At 42.6% G+C, this 18,567-nt stretch overlaps 1 protein-coding gene across 1 annotated transcript; it reads left to right on the top strand.

Annotated features, from left to right (window-relative positions):
- Positions 1 to 4,621: 4,621 nt before the first annotated feature.
- LOC121533574 (nuclear receptor 2C2-associated protein) lies at positions 4,622 to 15,679 on the top strand. Its single transcript, XM_041839641.2, has 5 exons — positions 4,622 to 4,868; positions 6,138 to 6,228; positions 7,268 to 7,373; positions 7,542 to 7,609; positions 14,712 to 15,679. Exons 1-5 carry the CDS (start codon positions 4,831 to 4,833, stop codon positions 14,832 to 14,834), a joined length of 426 nt encoding a protein of 141 aa, XP_041695575.1. The 5' UTR covers positions 4,622 to 4,830; the 3' UTR covers positions 14,835 to 15,679.
- Positions 15,680 to 18,567: the final 2,888 nt, after the last annotated feature.

The following is an 18,567-nucleotide window of genomic DNA, read 5'->3' as shown; positions in this document are numbered from 1 at the left end:
CTAATCCAGGAGGTGAGTTAGCTAGCTAGCTTCGTGCTACACCCGGCACCGCCGAATACAAAAGTAACCTACAATAACTACACAACAGCTACCCACAACAGCCCACGATGCCTACCTATACTACTTAATAATATACAGCCCACGATGCCTACCTATAATACCTAACTACAATCTAAATACATAGTTTAAGCCTTACTCGACAAAGCCCAAGCTATGTATAAAGCCAAACTGGCAGACTGCAATCAGTAGCCGTAATTAAGTACAGCAGCTACCAACCACCTAACGTTAATGATAATGAGGTTAGAAAAACAGCTGAATGGTGGCGGCTAGCTGGCTCAATCACAGGTACTATTAAGCGTGAAATAACATTGGAAACAACTAACCACTGTTGCTAAAAGTTACCAGTAGCTACCCGCTAGCTAGCTAGCTAGCTTTGTTGGTCCAAGTAGTGGGTAAGCTAGCCTCGTGCTTCGCCGGGGTCCGCCGAATACAGTCCTTACCTACAATAATTACCTACAATAACCTACAATAACTACCTGAGTAAACTACCTATAATACCTAACTACAATACCTACCTACAATCTAAATACATGGTTTAAGCTTTACTCAACACCATATAAGAAGCCAAGCTTACCTCCTGCTAGAGAAAACACAACCTCTCCCGACCACCGTCCACCGGAGCGCTAATAGGTCTACACGGACAAGTTCTTGCCTGGTTAAGATCTTATCTGTCAGAAATATATCAGTTCGTCTCTGTGGATGGTTTGTCCTCTGACAAATCAATTGTAAGTTACTCTGGACCCTGATCTCTCTTTTGACGAACATTTCAAGAATAATTAAAAGGCAGCTTTTTTCCATCTTCGTAACGTTGCAAAAACCGGATAAAGCACTAAATAAACTTCAGTTAGTGCTAAATACGGCTGCTAGAATCTTGTCTAGAACCAAAAAATTTGATCATATTACTCCAGTGCTAGCCTCTAGTCGTGGTCAAAAGTTTTGAGAATGAAACAAATATTAATTTTCACAAAGTCTGCTGCCTCAGTTTTTATGATGTCAATTTGCATATACTCCAGAATGTTATGAAGAGTGATCAGATGAATTGCAATTAATCGCAAAGTCCCTCTTAGCCATTAAAATGAACTTAATCCCCAAAAAACATTTCCACTGCATTTCAGCCCTGCCACAAAAGAACCAGCTGACATCATGTCAGTGATTCTCTCGTTAACACAGGTGAGAGTGTTGACGAGGACAAGGCTGGAGATCACTCTGTCATGTTGATTGAGTCAGAATAACAGACTGGAAGCTTTAAAAGGAGGGTGGTGCTTGAAATCATTGTTCTTCCTCTGTTAACCATGGTTACCTGCAAGGAAACACATGCCGTCATCATTGCTTTGCACAAAAATGGCTTCAGAGGCAAGGATATTGCTGCTAGTAAGATTGCACCTAAATCAACCATTTATCGGATCATCAAGAACTTCAAGGAGAGAGGTTCAATTGTTGTGAAGAAGGCTTCAGGGCACCCAAGAAAGTCCAGCAAGCGCCAGGACCGTCTCCTAAAGTTGATTCAGCTGCGGGATCGGGGCACCACCAGTGCAGAGCTTGCTCAGAAATGGCAGCAGGCAGGTGTGAGTGCATCTGCACGCACAGTGAGGCGAAGACTTTTGGAGGATGGCCTGGTGTCAAGAAGGGCAGCGAGGAAGCCACTTCACTCCAGGAAAAACATCAGGGACAGACTGATATTCTGCAAAAGGTACAGGGATTGGACTGCTGAGGACTGGGGTAAAGTAATTTTCTCTGATGAATCCCCTTTCCGATTGTTTGGGGCATCCGGAAAAAAGCTTGTCCAGAGAAAACAAGGTGAGCGCTACCATCAGTCCTGTGTCATGCCAACAGTAAAGCATCCTGAGACCATTCATGTGTGGGATTGCTTCTCAGCCAAGGGAGTGGGCTCACTCACAATTTTGGCTAAGAACACAGCCATGAATAAAGAATGGTACCAACACATCCTCAGAGAGCAACTTCTCCCAACCATCCAAGAACAGTTTGGTGACGAACAATGCCTTTTCCAGCATGATATAGCACCTTGCCATAAGGCAAAAATTATAACTAAGTGGCTCGGGGAACAAAACATCGACATTTTGGGTCCATGGCCAGAAAACTCCCCAGACCATTGAGAACTTGTGGTCAATCCTCAAGAGGCGGGTGGACAGACAAAAACCCACAAATTCTAACAAACTCCAAGCATTGATTATGCAAGAATGGGCTGCCATCAGTCAGGATGTGGCCCAGAAGTTAATTGACAGCATGCCAGGGCGGATTGCAGAGGTCTTGGAAAAAGAAGGGTCAACACTGCAAATATTGACTCTTTGCATAAACTTAATGTAATTGTCAATAAAAGCCTTTGACACTTATGGAATGCTTGTAATTATACTTCAGTATACCATAGTAACATCTGACAAAAATATCTAAAAACACTGAAGCAGCAAACTTTGTGAAGACCAATGCTTGTGTCATTCTCTAAACTTTTGACCACTTTTGACCACTGGCTTCCTGTTAAGGCTAGGGCTGATTTCAAGGTTTTACTGCTAACCTACAAAGCATTACATGGACTTGCTCCTACCTATCTCTCCGATTTGGTCCTGCCGTATATACCTACTTGTACGCTACGGTCACAAGACGCAGGCCTCCTTATTGTTCCTAGAATTGCAAAGCAAACAGCTGGAGGCAGGGCTTTCTCTTATAGTGCTCCATTTTTATGGAATGGTCTGCCAATCCATGTGAGAGTCGCAAACTCGTTCTCAACCTTTAAGTCTTTATTGAAGACTCAACTCTGCAGTAGGTCCTTTGATTGAGTGTAGTCTGGCCCAGGGATGCGAAGGTGAACGGCAAGGCACTGGAATGACGAACCGCCCTTGCTGCCTCTGCCTGGCCAGCTCCCCTCTCTCCACTGAGATTCTCTGCCTCTGACCCTACTACGGGGCCTCGTCACTAGCTTACTAGTGCTCTTCCATGCCGTTTCTAGGAGGGATGCGTCACGTCGTGCCAGGCTTTTTTGCGCTATACTCGACTTGAGTGGGTTGAGTCACTGACGTGATCTTCCTGTCAGGTCTTACGCCCCCTCGGGCTCGTGAGGTGGAGGAGATCTTTGTGGGCTATACTCAGGCTTGTCTTAGGGTAGTAAGTTGGTGGTCTGTTGATATCCCTCTAGTGGTGTGGGGGCTGTGCTTTAGCAAAGTGGGTGGGGTTATATCCTGCCTGGTTGGCCCTGTCAGGGGGTATCGTCGGACGGGGCCACAGTGTCCCCCAATCCCCCCCGTCTCAGCCTCCAGTATCTATGCTGCAATAGTCTATGTGCCGGGAGGCTAGGGTCAGTCTGTTATATCTGGTGTAATTCTCCTGTCTTTATCTGTTGTCCTGTGTGAATTTAAGTATGTTCCCTCTAATTCTCTCTATCACTCCCCTCCCGGAGGACCTGAGCCCTAGAACCATGCCTCAGGACTACCTGGCCTGATGACTCCTTGCTGTCCCCAGTCCACCTGGTCGTGCTGCTGCTGCAGTTTCAACTGTTCTGCCTGCGGCTATGGAACCCTGACCTGTTCACCGGACGTGCTACATTGTCCCGGACCTGCTGTTTTCGACTCTCCCTCTCTCCCTCTCTACCGCACCTGCTGTCTCGACCTCTGAATGCTCGGCTATGAAAAGCGAACTGATATTTACTGAACTGTTGCACCCTCTACAACCACTGTGATTATTATTTGACCCTGCTGGTCATCTACGAACGTTTGAACATCTTGAAGAACAATCTGGCCTTAATTGCCACATACTCTTATAACCTCCACCTGGCACAGCCAGAAGAGGACTGACCACCCCTCAGAGCCTGGTTCCTCTCCAGGTTTCTTCCTAGGTTCCTGCCTTTCTAGGGAGTTTTTCCTAGCCACTGTGCTTCTACATCTGCATTAGGCTGTGTTTCTTTATAAGCACTTTGTGACATCTGCTGATGTAAAAAGGGCTTTATAAATACATTTCATTTGATTTGAACTGCCTGTGTAAACGCAGCCTTTAAGATTATTTGGAGCTGGGCCTGCAAGTTTGCAATAGATGCAGTGGCAAACTGAAATGCTTGTGTAGCAACCTAGGGTTTAGAAACTTTAGATTACTTTACGGGCTTGCAGATTTGTTTAAAAAGGAGGATGTCCTTTAGCGCTGAGTTTGTAACATATTTTGCACAGAGTTCATAAACCCAGAGTTGCAACGTCGCAAGACTTTCGGGAACGCTTGCAAAACAGACCAAACAGACCAGGCCATGGTTTGGGGTTTGAGAAGTCATTGAGAGAAGTGAACAACTCTTCCTTAGTTGTTCATTTTCTCGACATATGAAGGCACAGCCTAGATTCGAGACAATGTCTTAAGTAGTTGAACATGTTATTACTCCAACCTCGTTAAAGTGACAAACTGACACGTTTTCATTTTCGTCAAAAATAACTTTATATCGAAGGAGTACCTTTGATTTGACGGCCTGCACATGCGCAGTTTGGCGCGAGACGACCGTTTCTACGCATGAGCTTTGCTAGCCAACGTCGCCATGGCATGACATCGCCTAAAAGTGTGATCGGGGATTTCTATTGGAGAAGCAGTTTTAGCCTATCTTCATACTGTACTGTCTTTGATATAAATACCATGGATGAGATATGAAAAAAAGTTAAGGCCCACGATCGCCATCTAGTGGAGAACGGGTTAATCGTGTTGAAGTCCTTTGCCAGTACCGTCGTATATAGAAGTGCTTCATCTCTATTACAATACGGCAACTTGCCCTTACTTGTGAAATCAGACATGGCGTCCTCATTGATTTGCAGTAAAACACAGAGCAGGTAAGAAAACGTGTTAGTTTGGCATTTTAACACACGGTGTGCGAGTTAGATATCTAACGTTATACCTTTAGATGTTGCCACATTTGATTAAGAGTTCAAAATAAACGTTTGTGTTAGCCCCCCAAATAAGCGTCTGACATTATGCTCAATGTAGCTGAGGAACGCTCAACTCCGTTGTTATATTGAGGCGAATTGAGTTTTGATAACAAGTTGCGGGATTTACTAGCAACAACGTTGAGTCACCATCAGTCGATTCTTGTTAAAATGTACATTCTGAATACGCTTACCTGTACCTATTTTTGTACTGTACAACTGCGGTTCTTCCGCGGGGTGCTCAAATTCATACTTAATACAAACCTATCGAATAGAACCACCGACATTTTCCTCATTTGTGGCACTCAACTCGTGTGCCAATTGAATCTGTTTATAGTAAGTAGTACGAGCAACACAAATTAGGAAAAAGTCGGACTTTTTTATTAAAAGTATAAATTAACACAGCTGTACAGGTAAGCGTTTTCAGAATCGACTGATGGTGACACAATGTTGTTGCTAGCCCTTGATCATGCCTCTTATTTCCATCACATTACATAGTCATCCGATGAAGGCGTCTTCTGTATGGAGGAGTTTTGTTAAGAGCTCTGACGTTTGGTCTGAACATTAACACGCATCGCTTGCGGTACGTTTTTGGAAGCATAAAGACCTTATCTTTCATATCGAAAGCATAAAGACCTTATCTTTCATATCAGTGAGAAATAATTTTCAAAAAAGAAAGGTAAATTGATACACACCGTTTTTAGGGTTAGTGTTCCCACACGGCCATATCTCCATGATACAGCGCGCGTATTTACGGAAAACAGAGTGGATTACCTGTGCTAATTAGCTATCTATGTCTCCTAACACCTGTGTGAAGACGGACGCCACAAAGGCGTTGTCACTGAGAAATACTGTCGGCTGCAACTGTTAAAAACAATCATTATTTTGATGTGATATGAAAGTAGAGGGGTTTATTTTTCTTGGACCATACCGCAATTGAGAATTGATTCACGTTTAGATTGAGTATTTGGCTGTTTTGGCTTCCAGAGCCAAATCTCCTTTAAACAGAACATGTAAGGTCCTTGGACCAACTTCGCCTCGATATAAGAGAATGGAATTGAGCATTCCTTTGCTATGCTGAAATCTCTCTTGAACATCCCAGAATGTAGCAGTCCTGCTGCAGCATGATGATGTCATGACTGTAAAATTGCCATGTGTCTATTTTTGTTTTTACAGAGTAAGCTCGGTTTTAAACAGAGATGTCAAGCAATTTGGGAAGAAGTACATGTTTGACTCAAATGAAGAAACTTGCTGGAACTCTGACCAGGTAACTACAATCACAATATAGCCGCGCATACCTCAAAAGGGCCACCATCGGCACATGCGTGTGCGTCTCTATTGCCTCTCCTTCCCCATGAAGTGTGCTCTTGTTCACTTCCCTTCATGAATTTGAAAGTAAATGACAGGGATATGGATCTAGCCCAGGCCAAGATTAATCCAATTCAATTTGTGGGGAGTAGTGAATGAGTGCACACCTGGAGGAGAGATCATTGGGATGCACTATGTGGTTATGATATTAATACTAGTATTATTGTTAGGCTACCCCTCTGCTCCCAGGCTTCACTCACAAAGGTGAGGTTAAAAGCCTGTTGCTGAGGCTAGCTAGTAGCTACCCCATGACATAGGATAGCCAGAATTGTTTCGACCTAAGCTCAACAATGTACATCTTTCCCTACAGGTCGAAACGCTCAGATGTCATAGTATGGGCACCGCGGAGCCGGTGTGGGATATGGCTCAAAAACGTACCTCAATCCAGGGATGGAAGATATTGCTGTACTCCTAATTATCCCAACTGACAAACCGAGAAAATTGAAATACTGCTAGTTTTTAATTAAACTGCCTTTTTCATCCTCATGCTAGGCTAAAGCAGCCCATTGGATTCCATGAAATTGCGATGCCTAGTTTTGGGGTGAGTAGCTATGGAATCCAATGGGTTGCTTTAGCCTAGCTAGCCTAGCATGAGGAACGAAAAAGGCAGTTTAATTAAATACGAGCAGTATTTCAATGTTCTTGATTTGTCAGTTGGGATAATTAGGAGTACAGCAACATCTTCATCCCTGGATTGAGGTATATTTTCGAGCCATATGCTGTGCCAGCTCTGCAGTGTCCACATTATGGCAGCCAAGCGTTTCGAGTTGTGGGGAAAATTTTACTTATTGCTGAGCTCAGGTCGAAACAATTAATATCATAATAATAATATATGCCATTTTATCTAAAGTGACATACAGTCATGCTCTACCAACTGAGCTACATAGGACCATATTCTGGCTACCCTATGACACTGTCACTACATTCCCTTTTTACAGGGTGATTCTCAGTGGGTTACTCTGGAATTCCCACAGCCCGTCAGAGTGTCAGAATTAAAGGTGCAGTTCCAAGGAGGCTTTTCAGGAAAAACATGCAGATTGGAAGGTAACACACACACTCTTTTGGTCAGTGTATCACAATGAAGTTGTGATTTGAAATGATTTATTATAACATTGTCATACTATGCTTTAATAACGTATCATATGTTTAAAAAGAGACAAACTCTGTCCATGTCAAAGATCCTGAAAAGTTTTCCACTTGTTTTCCCCTCAGGAAGCCCAAAAGATGGAGACTTGGCAAAAATCACACATTTTTACCCCGAAGACAACAGCTCACTACAAATATCCTTCAATGTATTATTAAATGTCTCTAAAATCATACCAGTTCAAATTAGTTGGTAATAAGCCTTGTCCAAGCCAGAATGGCCCGTAGGGCAGGAGCGTATCTCCTGTTTCTGTAGCGTGAGTAGGGTGACCACATGTCCCGGATTGTGCTGGACAATCCCGCATTTTGGCCATTTGTCCCACCTCCCGCAACCAAACAATTATGTCCCGCATTTTATCAATAAATTCAAACAAAACAAATTTACAAATAAGGTTGATTTGTCCAGTATTTCAGTTAGACATTCCAACCTGTCTCTTTTGCAGTCACGTTGCACTTTTGATAAATTACAGTGCCTTGCAAAAGTATTCAGACCCCTATTATTTCTTCACATTTTATTGGTACAAAGTGGGATTAAAATTGATTTAATTGTCTTTTTTTTTTTTTGTCAACAATCTACACAAAATACTTGTAAGTGGAAGAAAAATGTCATAATACAAAAAAAGTAATATTTCTATAACTCCAATATAGCCGTTGCATCAGTATTCAGCCCCTTTGTTTAGGCAAGCCTAAATTAGTTCAGGAGTAACATTTTGCTTAACAAATCACAAAATAAATTACAAATCCAAATCAAATATTGTAAAGTGGTTATCCCACTGGCTATAAGGTGAATGCACCTATTTGTAAGTCGCTCTGGATAAGAGCGTCTGCTAAATGACGTAAATGTAAATGTAAATTGTATTTGTCACATGCGCCAAATACATCAGGTGTAGACCTTACTGTGAAATGCTTACTTACAAGACCTTAACCAACAATGCAGTTCAAGAGATGGTTAAGAAATATTTACTAAATAAAATACTGGGCCGTACACACTACCCTCTGTAGCGCTTTACGGTCGAATGCCGAGTAGTTGCCATACCAGGCGGTGATGCAACCGGTCAGGATGCTCTCGATGGTTCAGCTATAGAACCTTTTGAGGATCTGGGGACCCATGCCAAATATTTTCAGTGTCCTGAGGGGGAAACGGTGTTGTCGTGCCCTCTTCAACTGCCTTGGTGTGTTTGGACCATGATAGTTAGTTGGTGATGTGGACTCCAAGGAACTTGAAACGCTCAACCCGCTCCACTACAGCCCCGTCGATGTTAATGGGGGCCTGTTCGGCCCTCCTTTTCCTGTAGTCCACGATCAACTCCTTTGTCTTGCTCACATTGAGGGATAGGTTGTTGTCCTGGCACCACACTGCCAGGTCTCTGACCTCATCCCTATAGGCTGTCTCATTGTGTCATCAGCAAACTTAATGATGGTGTTGGAGTCGTGCTTGGCCACACAGTCATGGGTGAACAGGGAGTACAGGAGGGGACTAAGCACGCACCCCTGAGGGGCCCCAGTGTTGAGGATCAGCGTGGCAGATGTGTTGTTGCCTACCTTTACCACCTGGGGGTGGCCCGTCAGGATGTCCAGGATCCAGTTGCAGAGGGAGGTGTTTAGTCCCAGGGTCCTTAGCTTAGTGATGAGCTTTGTGGGCACTATGGTGTTGAACGCTGAGCTGTAGTCAATGAACAGCATTCTCACATACAGTGGGGAGAATAAGTATTTGATACACTGCCGATTTTGCAGGTTTTCCTACTTACAAAGCATGTAGAGGTCTGTAATTTTTATCATAGGTACACTTCAACTGTGAGAGACGGAATCTAAAACTAAAATCCAGAAAATCACATTGTATGATTTTTAAGTAATTCATTTGAATTTTATTGCATGACATAAGTATTTGATCACCTACCAACCAGTAAGAATTCCGGCTCTCACAGACCTGTTAGTTTTTCTTTAAGAAGCCCTCCTGTTCTCCACTCATTACCTGTATTAACTGCACCTGTTTGAACTCATTACCTGTATAAAAGACACCTGTCCACACACTCAATCAAACAGACTCCAACCTCTCCACAATGGTAAGAGCGTTGAAGATGGGTCGTGGCTGGGTCTTCCAGCATGACAACGACCCGAAACACACAGCCAGGGCAACTAAGGAGTGGCTCCGTAAGAAGCATCTCAAGGTCCTGGAGTGGCCTAGCCAGTCTCCAGACCTGAACCCAATAGAAAATCTTTGGAGGGAGCTGAAAGTCCGTATTGCCCAGCGACAGCCCCGAAACTTGAAGGATCTGGAGAAGGTCTGTATGGAGGAGTGGGCCAAAATCCCTGCTGCAGTGTGTGCAAACCTGGTCAAGACCTACAGGAAACGTATGATCTCTGTAATTGCAAACAGGTTTCTGTACCAAATATTAAGTTCTGCTTTTCTGATGTATCAAATACTTATGTCATGCAATAAAATGCAAATGAATTACTTAAAAATCATACAATGTGATTTTCTGGATTTTTGTTTGAGATTCCGTCTCTCACAGTTGAAGTGTACCTATGATAAAAATTACAGACCTCTACATGCTTTGTAAGTAGGAAAACCTGCAAAATCGGCAGTGTATCAAATACTTGTTCTCCACACTGTAGGTGTTCCTTTTGTCAAGGTGGGAAAGGGCAGCCTTTCGAAGCACTTCATGGCTACTGACGTGAGTGCTATGGGGCAGTAGTCATTTAGGCAGGTTACCTTCGCTTTCTTGGGCACAGGGACTATGGTGGTCTGCTTGAAATATGTAGGTATTGCAGCCTCGGTCAGGGAGAGGTTGAAAATGTCAGTGAAGACACTTGCCAGTTGGTCTGCACATGCTCTGAGTACGCATCCTGGTAATCCATCTGGCCCCGCAGCCTTGTGAATGTTGACCTGTTTAAAGGTCTTGCTCACATCGGCTACGTAGAGCGTGATCACACAGTCGTCTGGAACAGCTGGTGCTCTCATGCATGCTTCAGTGTTGCTTGCCTCGAAACGAGCATAAGGCATTTAGCAAGTTTTAGAACACCTACTCATTCAAGGGTTTATTTTTACTGTTTTCTACATTGTAGAATAATAGTGAAAACATCAAAACTATGAAATAACACATATGGAATCATGTAGTAACCAAAAAAAGTGTTCAACAAATTAAAATATACTTGATGACAGCTTTGCACACTCTTGGCATTCTCTCAACCAGCTTCATGAGGTAGTCACCTGGAATGCATTTCAATTAACAGGTGTGCCTTCTTAAAAGTTAAATTTGTGGAATTTATTTCCTTCTTAATGCGTTTGAGCCAATCAGTTGTGTTGTGACAAGGTTGGGGGGGTCAATACGGAAAATTTCAAGAACTTTTCAAGTTTCTTCAAGTGCAGTCGCAAAAACCATCAAGCACTATGATGAAACTGTCTCTCATGAGGACCGCCACAGGAATGGAAGACCCAAAGTTACCTCTGCTTCAAAGGATAAGTTCATTAGAGTTACCAGACTCAGAAATTGCAGCCCAAATAAATGCTTCACAGAGTTCAAGTCACAGACACATCTCAACATCAACTGTTCAGAGGAGACTGTGTGAATCAGGCCTTCATGGTCAAATTGCTGCAAAGAAACCACTACTAAAGGACACCAATAAGAAGAAGAGACTTGCTTGGGCCAAGAAACAAGAGCGATGGACATTAGACCGGTGGAAATGTGTCCTTTGGTCTGGAGTCCAAATTTGAGATTTTTGGTTCCAACCGCCATGTCTTTGAGAGACGCGGTGTGGGCGAACGGATTATCTCTGCATGTGTATTTCCCACCGTAAAGCATGGAGGAGGAGGTGTTATGATGTGGGGGGGCTTTGCTGATGACACTGTCTGTGATTTATTTAGAATTCAAGACACACTTAACCAGCATGGCTATCACAGCATTCTGCAGCGATACGCCATCCCATCTGGTTTGGGCTTAGTGGGACTATCATTTGTTTTTCAACAGGACAATGACCCAACACACCTACAGACTGTGTAAGGGCTATTTTACCAAGAAGGAGAGCAATGGAGTGCTGCATCAGATGACCTGGTCTCCACAATCCCCCGACCTCAACTAAATTGAGATGGTTTGGGATGAGTCGGACTGCAGAGTGAAGGAAAAGCAGCCAACAAGTGCTCAGCATATGTGGGAACTCCTTCAAGACTGTTGGAAAAGCATTCCAGGTGAAGCTGGTTGAGAGAATGCCAAGAGTGTGCAAAGCTGTCATCAAGGCAAAGGGTGGCTACTTTGAAGAATCTGAAATATAAAATATTTGGATTCGTTTAACACTTTTTTGGTTACTAACATGATTCCATATGTGTTATTTCATAGTTTTGATGTCTTCACTATTATTCTACAATATAGAAAATAGTCAAAATTAAGAAAAAACATAGAATGAGTAGGTGTTCTAAAACTTTTGACCGGTAGTGTAGTAGGATTAAATCTTAATCCTGTATTGATGCTTTGCCTGTTTGATGGTTCGTCTGAGGGCGTAGCGGGATTTCTTATAAGCGTCTGGATTAGTGTCCCGCTCCTTGAAAGCGGCAGCTCTAGCCTTTAGCTCGTGCGGATGTTGCCTGTAATCCATGGCTTCTGGTTGGGATATGTACATACGGTCACTGTGGGGACGACGTCGTCGATGCACTTATTGATGAAACCGGTGACTGAGGTGGTATACTCCTCAATGCCATTGGATGAATCCCGGAACGTGGAGTCAGTATAAATAATAGGGGTTGACATGATTTTTGAATGACTAACCCTTCCTCTGTCCCCCATACATATACATATGTAAGGTCCCTCAGTCAAGTATTGAATTTCAAGCACAGATTCAACTACAAAGACCAGGTGGCTTTTCGAAAGCCTCATAAAGAAGGGCATTGATTGGTAGATGGGTAACGATAACAAATCAGACATTGAATATCTCTTTAAGCATGGTCAAGTTAATAATTATGCTGTGGATTATTTATTGAACTACCCAGACACATCAAAGATAATCGTCCTTCTGAACTGAGCTGCAGGACAGGAATGAAACTGCTCATGGATGTTTCCATGAGGCCATTGGGGATTTTAAAACAGCTACAGAGTTCAATGGCTGTGATGAGGGAGAACTGAGGATGGATCAACAACATTGTAGTGACTCCACAACATTTACCAAAATGGCAGAGTGAAAAGAAGAATACAAATATACATTAATCTTGTATGCAACTAGGCAATACTGCAAAAAAACACGGCAAAGGAATACACTTTTTGGCCTAAATGCAAAGCCTTATGTTTGGGGCAAATCCAACACAACAGATCACTGAATAACTGCCTCCTTATTTTCAAGCATGGTGGTGGCTGCATCATGGTATGGGTATGCTTGACATCGGCAAATACTGTAGAGTTTTTCCAGATAAAAATAAATGGGATGGATCTAAGCACAGGCAAAATCCTAGAAGAAAACCTGCTTCAGTCTGCTTTACACCAGACACTGGGAGAGGAATTCACCTTTCAGTAGGACAATAACCTACAACAAGGCCAGATCTACAGTGGAGTTGCTTACCAACAAGACAGTGAATGTTCCTGAATGGCCAAGTTACCGTTTTGACGTAAAACTGCATGGAAATCTATGGCAAGACTTGAAAATAGCTGTCTAGCCATGATCCCCAACATCTTGACAGAGCTTGAACATTTTTTAAAAGAATAATAGGCAAATATTGCACAATCCAGGTGTGCAAACAGCCTTTAGAGACTTACTGAAGAAGACTCACAGCTGTAATCACTGCCAAAGGTGTTTCTAACACTGAATACTTATGCTGAATACTTATGCTATGACTATATTTGAGTTATTACAAAAAATATGAAAAAATGTTCTTCCACTTTGACAGAGTATTTTGTGTAGATTGTTGACAAAAAATGACAATTCAATTAATTTTAATCCCACTTTGTAACACAAAAAAATGTTAGGAAATCCAAGGGGTCTGAATACTTTTGCAAGGCAATATTAAAGTGCCTTTGAACGGGGTATGGTAGTAGGTTCCAGGTGCACCTGCTTGTATCAAGAACTGCAACACTGCTGGGTTTTCACGCTCAACAGTTTCCCGTGTATACTGGTGATGTTAAACACTTCTCCAATCGTTGTTGAGCTCTGAAATTATGCGCACCGCAAGACGTATGCCAGTGTCATCCTTTCGGTCTAAATTCCAGCTAAACTGAGAAGGGTGTAGCTGCATCCCATTATGGCGACTGGAGAGTGGGTGTGTTGAAAGGAGAGTAGTGGGCGTGTTGAAAGCAGTCTGTTATAGGTTAGGCAGTTTTTTATTTCTTACCACGCAACTACCGTACATTGAGCTACGGTACCGCGAGAGTCTGAGTCGTATTTCACTGTTAGTTTTGCACCAATAATTGTAAATTTTCAGTTATAAAACTGACAATGTTTTATTTTTTATTAAAAGTATTGATGATTGGTGTACTGTTGCTTCATGCATTGTATGTGTGTGCTTACTGTGACTGTCACCCTGATATTGGCTACAAAGTAGGTAGTACCCAGGCCGTTGCCGCAGAACAGCGCTTGTCAAGTGCGAGCGAAGGGCACTGTTTCCCGGTGTTGCTGTTCATGCCCTCCCCATTGAGTAGTAGACTATATGTATGTATCAAGGTGACATCTAGATGGTTATCAATATTTGTTATTTCTTGTGTAGGCTGCTATCCTACTTGGAAAAAAATGGCCACGTTAGCTACCGCCAGCGACATGGCCGTGATACCCAGTAGGAAGCATTTGAAGTTGGCAGGCACATCCATACAACACCGGTGCACTGGTCGACGGCTTATCAACTCGTGCAGCCCAAACAGCCACGCAAAACGGTCTTGAGTGGCAACAAATCTGCCCAATTAGTTGATTCGCTTTCCATACACCCACTCCTTTCGACACACCCACTCAAAATGTATTCATGTAGGTTACAGTGTGCCGCGAATGTTACGCAAAATCATCCCATTGTCCCACATTTGGTATTTTAAATGTGGTCACCCTAAGCGGGAGGTAGCTTGATGTACAAGTACATCCCCTGGGGAGGACACTAGTCTTAGTTGTAATAGTTGCTCAAATTTAAGTTGTAATAGTACAGAAAAGTTATGCCTGGCACTGGACACTAATACAGAAATGTTGATTTTAATGCTACATAGAGTACACAAAGCAGCTTTCAAACAATATTGTTCACTGCAGTGCTCCTACTTATCTGGTTCTTAACTCCACACCCACAGCTTTCCCATTCAGGAGGCCCCCATGGTGCACAGGCTAAAAATAGTGTTTGAGAACAGTGCCGACTTTTTTGGGCGAGTAATAGTTTACTCCTTGGATGTCCTGGGAGAAAGAGCTTTGTGACGTTTTTGTTTCTGCATGAGAGAGAGAGAGACCTATAGGGAAAGAGGGTGTAGTGCCATTGAATAACATGACTGCTGGAAGACTCTACCACCCACATGAACTGTTTGGAATGGGAACCAGACTGACTATTTTTGGTGAGGACATTTTTTAGTTGGTCACCTGCTTGCATCACAGAAACAACAAGGGGAAAAATGAGGACTTGGCTCAAACTCTAAATCAGGATTTTTATTGCAGCTTTACAGGCTTTAAGGTCACGCAACCACATGCCTATTCAAATTTGCTTGTGCCTTATTTGATTTGCCATTCCAAATGAACATCAGAAAATGTGTATGCATTTTGTTTTTGTTTATTTGTTTACAATCCACTTTTTTATAGATATTTAAACTTAGTATGATTGTCGTAAGAAAAATCAATATAAACATTTCCTTAATATACAAAACATTTTGAATAAATGTTCAAGATAGGAACCGCAGTGGCCCTTAACGTTGGAGCTTCTGTTCCAAGTGTCTTCGCTACCAACCTCCTTTTGTGGCTTCAGTCTTTTGGTCAACCATCTCATCACGGATGCCAACAGGGGGTCCTCTGTTCAGCACTAAGTGCTTGACAATGTCCTCTCCAACCACATCCTGGTGTCCTTAACTGGTGTCATGCTTTTTTCTTCAGGAGTTTCTGAAACAAAACATGATTTACAAAACTGTGGTTTATTTTTGCCAGGGGAAAAAAAGAAAGAGGGTGCTTACCTTTTTTGTGTCCGAGGGCGACAGCTAGTGCCATTGGACTATACCCAGAATCTGCCTCAATGTTAATGTCTGCCCTTTTATCTGAATTAAAATCACATGACCATATTTATTTGTGCCATTGAGATGACTACGGTACTTTGGTTTTAATTGATTTATTGTGTGCAGGGGTATGAAGCATCGTACCTAAGTGGGCTTCGGCATACCTTATGTGGTTCCTTCAAACAGCGTAGAGGAGAAGAGTACCACCGTTCTTAAACACGAACAAACATCCAATTAATAAAATGATGTGTGTTATTTCTGAAGGAATCAAAAGTCCTGGGGCAGTTATTTACACAATTTAATTATATAATTTACAACCTTACACAGTCATAAGCATTCATATCTACTGCATGTTCGAGAAGACGTTTCACTATGACTGCATAGCCTCCAGAGCTGGCCAGGGTCAAGGCACTCTCCCACTCCCATGCTATAGTATTAGGATCTGCCCCCCTAAGACACACCACACAAGGACATAACCGACAGGTTACAATCAACCACCACCCTGTATGTGAATAACCATTGAATTCAATGAACATGGGGCTAGAAAGGTCACTAATGTTTTCCAGGAGGCAATCCACCATGGCTTTCTCTCCAAACGCTGCTGACGAGAGACCTCAGGCCCAATGTCGTGCCATTCATCCGCCGCCATCTCCTCATGTTTCAGTATGATAATGCACGGCCCCATGTTACAAGGATCTGTATACAATTCCTGGAAGCTGAAAATGTACCAGTTCTTCCTTGGCCTGCATACTCACTAGACATGTCACCCATCGAGCATGTTTGGGATGCTCTGGATCAACGTGTACGACAGCATGTTCCAGTTCCCGCCAATATCCAGCAACTTTGCACAGCCATTAAAGAGGAGTGGGACAACAGGCCACAATCAACAGCCCGATCAACTCTATGCGAAGGAGATGTGTCGCGCTGCATGAGGCAAATGGTGTTTACACCACATACTGACTGGTTTTCCACGGCCCTACTTTTTTTTAAAGGTATCTGTATTCCCAGTCATGTGAAATCCATAGATTAGGGCCTAATTTATTTATTTCAATTGACTGATTTCCTTAAATGAACTGTAACTCAGTAAAATCTTTGAAATTGTTGCATGTTGCGTTTATATTTTTGTTCAGTTTATTACACAGGACACAGCACACAAGCCATAGCGATCATGCTGGTTCCACCAGGCTACACAAGTCAGGCAAATTCTAGTCTTTGTACCATTGGTCAGTGGACATTTCTCACCTTTGCTCAGGTTTGTAGCCACCTGTGAGACCTCCCCCTGAGCAGCTAGCTGGTGGATGGACAGAGCTGATGAGACATCAGAATAAAGGGTCAGTGTTATGTACATTTTAATTGTCCATATATTATACCAAGTACTATGCATAATATTTCATAATCTCTCTGTTATATACTAATACAGTAAGCCTACAGTACAGACATAGAACTACAAAGGGGTAATTTTGGGCCATTCCTGTAACACAGTGCATTACCTAATGGATTATGAATGAGTGCGTATACACAGCAGTGTTTAAGGTATTTTGCCATGAACGAAGAGTGGATTGTTTTTTTTCTGAGTTCAAACAGCCATACTTAGTCTAAAGTTGAATTGTCAGATACTACTGCACTGTTGGCGCTAGGAACACAAGCATTTCGCTACACCCGTAATAACATCTGCTAAATATGTGTATGTGACCAATAACTTTTTATTTGAAGTAACTGGTCAGACTGTGACCTCGTTCCCACGCTCCCTATTAGTGAGAGTGGTGGAGTATTTTAACAAACTCTCATCCAAATCCATGTTCTCTGTCGTCACCATCACACCTGGTAGCAAGGAGCAATACAGACATTTCATGATGCCTATAATCATTTGAGAATGGTGTGACACTTTCATTGTAGACATGTTGACAAGTGTGATTACTGTATGAGAAATCCTATAGAGCGTTTAAAACCAACATATGTTGATGTTGTAGGACTGACAGTCATACCATTTAACACCTACTCTGGACTCCACTGGTAGACGTAGTGGACTCCACTGCTAGGCCATCATCTGAGACCATGTGTATACTGGCTGTAAGATCTGGTATCTCATCACCACCTGTACCATCCATGGTCACTTGAATCAACATCGAAATAGATATTACCATATAGAGTAAGCTTTGGCCAACAGAAGTAATGAGAACAAATATGGAACAAATGCACTATGTCTATGATTATCTCACTGGCTTACCTTTCAAAACTGAAATGATGGAAAACCATTTCACATCAGCTCATGCAAAATAGTAAAGTCTCAATGGCATAGTATAAAAATATTCATTGTTACCTTTATGTCGCAAGCAATGATTTTATATGTCCAGTTCACACTATGTATCGGATTAAATAGCATCATCAACGTTGTATGCTTCACTCCAATTTCCTGATACCAAAACTGAAAGTGAGTTTATTTTTAAAATCCCATGATGCAATTGATAGAGGTAAGCCGCCCGAACTGTCGACCAAAAAATGTAAATTACTTTATCAATTTAGTATTTTTGAATGGGTGCATGTGTAATGTAGGAGATGATGTTTGACTGATCTACAATAGGGAGACAAGAAGGGAAAGGAGGGGGAAAATTGAGTCCTTTGAGAAGGCAAGAAACCGATGGTGGTTAGGAGAAATGCAGTGTTATCATAAGGAGACGTATACTTGGATGAATGAGGAGGAATGGAGGGAAAAGGAGAAGCAGAGGAGGTCTAAGTGAGAGGGAGGAAGACTGAGTTTGAGTCGGGGGGAAAATGGCGGGGAAAAGGGAGAACGTTTGTTAAAGAAGAGTGGTAGGAAATGTAAGCAAAGTAAGCTGAAGACAGGAGTAGAAATGGAAGAGGGTGAAGTATCGGAGGTGGTAGGTGTGGTGAAGTGCTCTGAGCCAGAGGCTTGCGCAGAGGGTCAGGATAAAGATGAGTCTGTGACAGTAGGA

Source organism: Coregonus clupeaformis, chromosome 20, assembly GCF_020615455.1.
Source record: "Coregonus clupeaformis isolate EN_2021a chromosome 20, ASM2061545v1, whole genome shotgun sequence".
Classification (NCBI taxonomy): domain Eukaryota; kingdom Metazoa; phylum Chordata; class Actinopteri; order Salmoniformes; family Salmonidae; genus Coregonus; species Coregonus clupeaformis.
Note: the sequence above shows the minus strand (reverse complement) of the source record. Positions and strands in the feature narration are given on the sequence as shown.

Excerpts from the sequence above, each read along its gene's own strand:
- LOC121533574 (XM_041839641.2), top strand. The coding sequence starts at position 4,831 with ATGGCGTCCTCATTGATTTGCAGTAAAACACAGAGCAG. Across the intron at positions 6,229-7,267 it reads CTTGCTGGAACTCTGACCAG|GGTGATTCTCAGTGGGTTAC; the intron begins GTAACTACAATC and ends CCCTTTTTACAG. Across the intron at positions 7,374-7,541 it reads AAAAACATGCAGATTGGAAG|GAAGCCCAAAAGATGGAGAC; the intron begins GTAACACACACA and ends TTTTCCCCTCAG.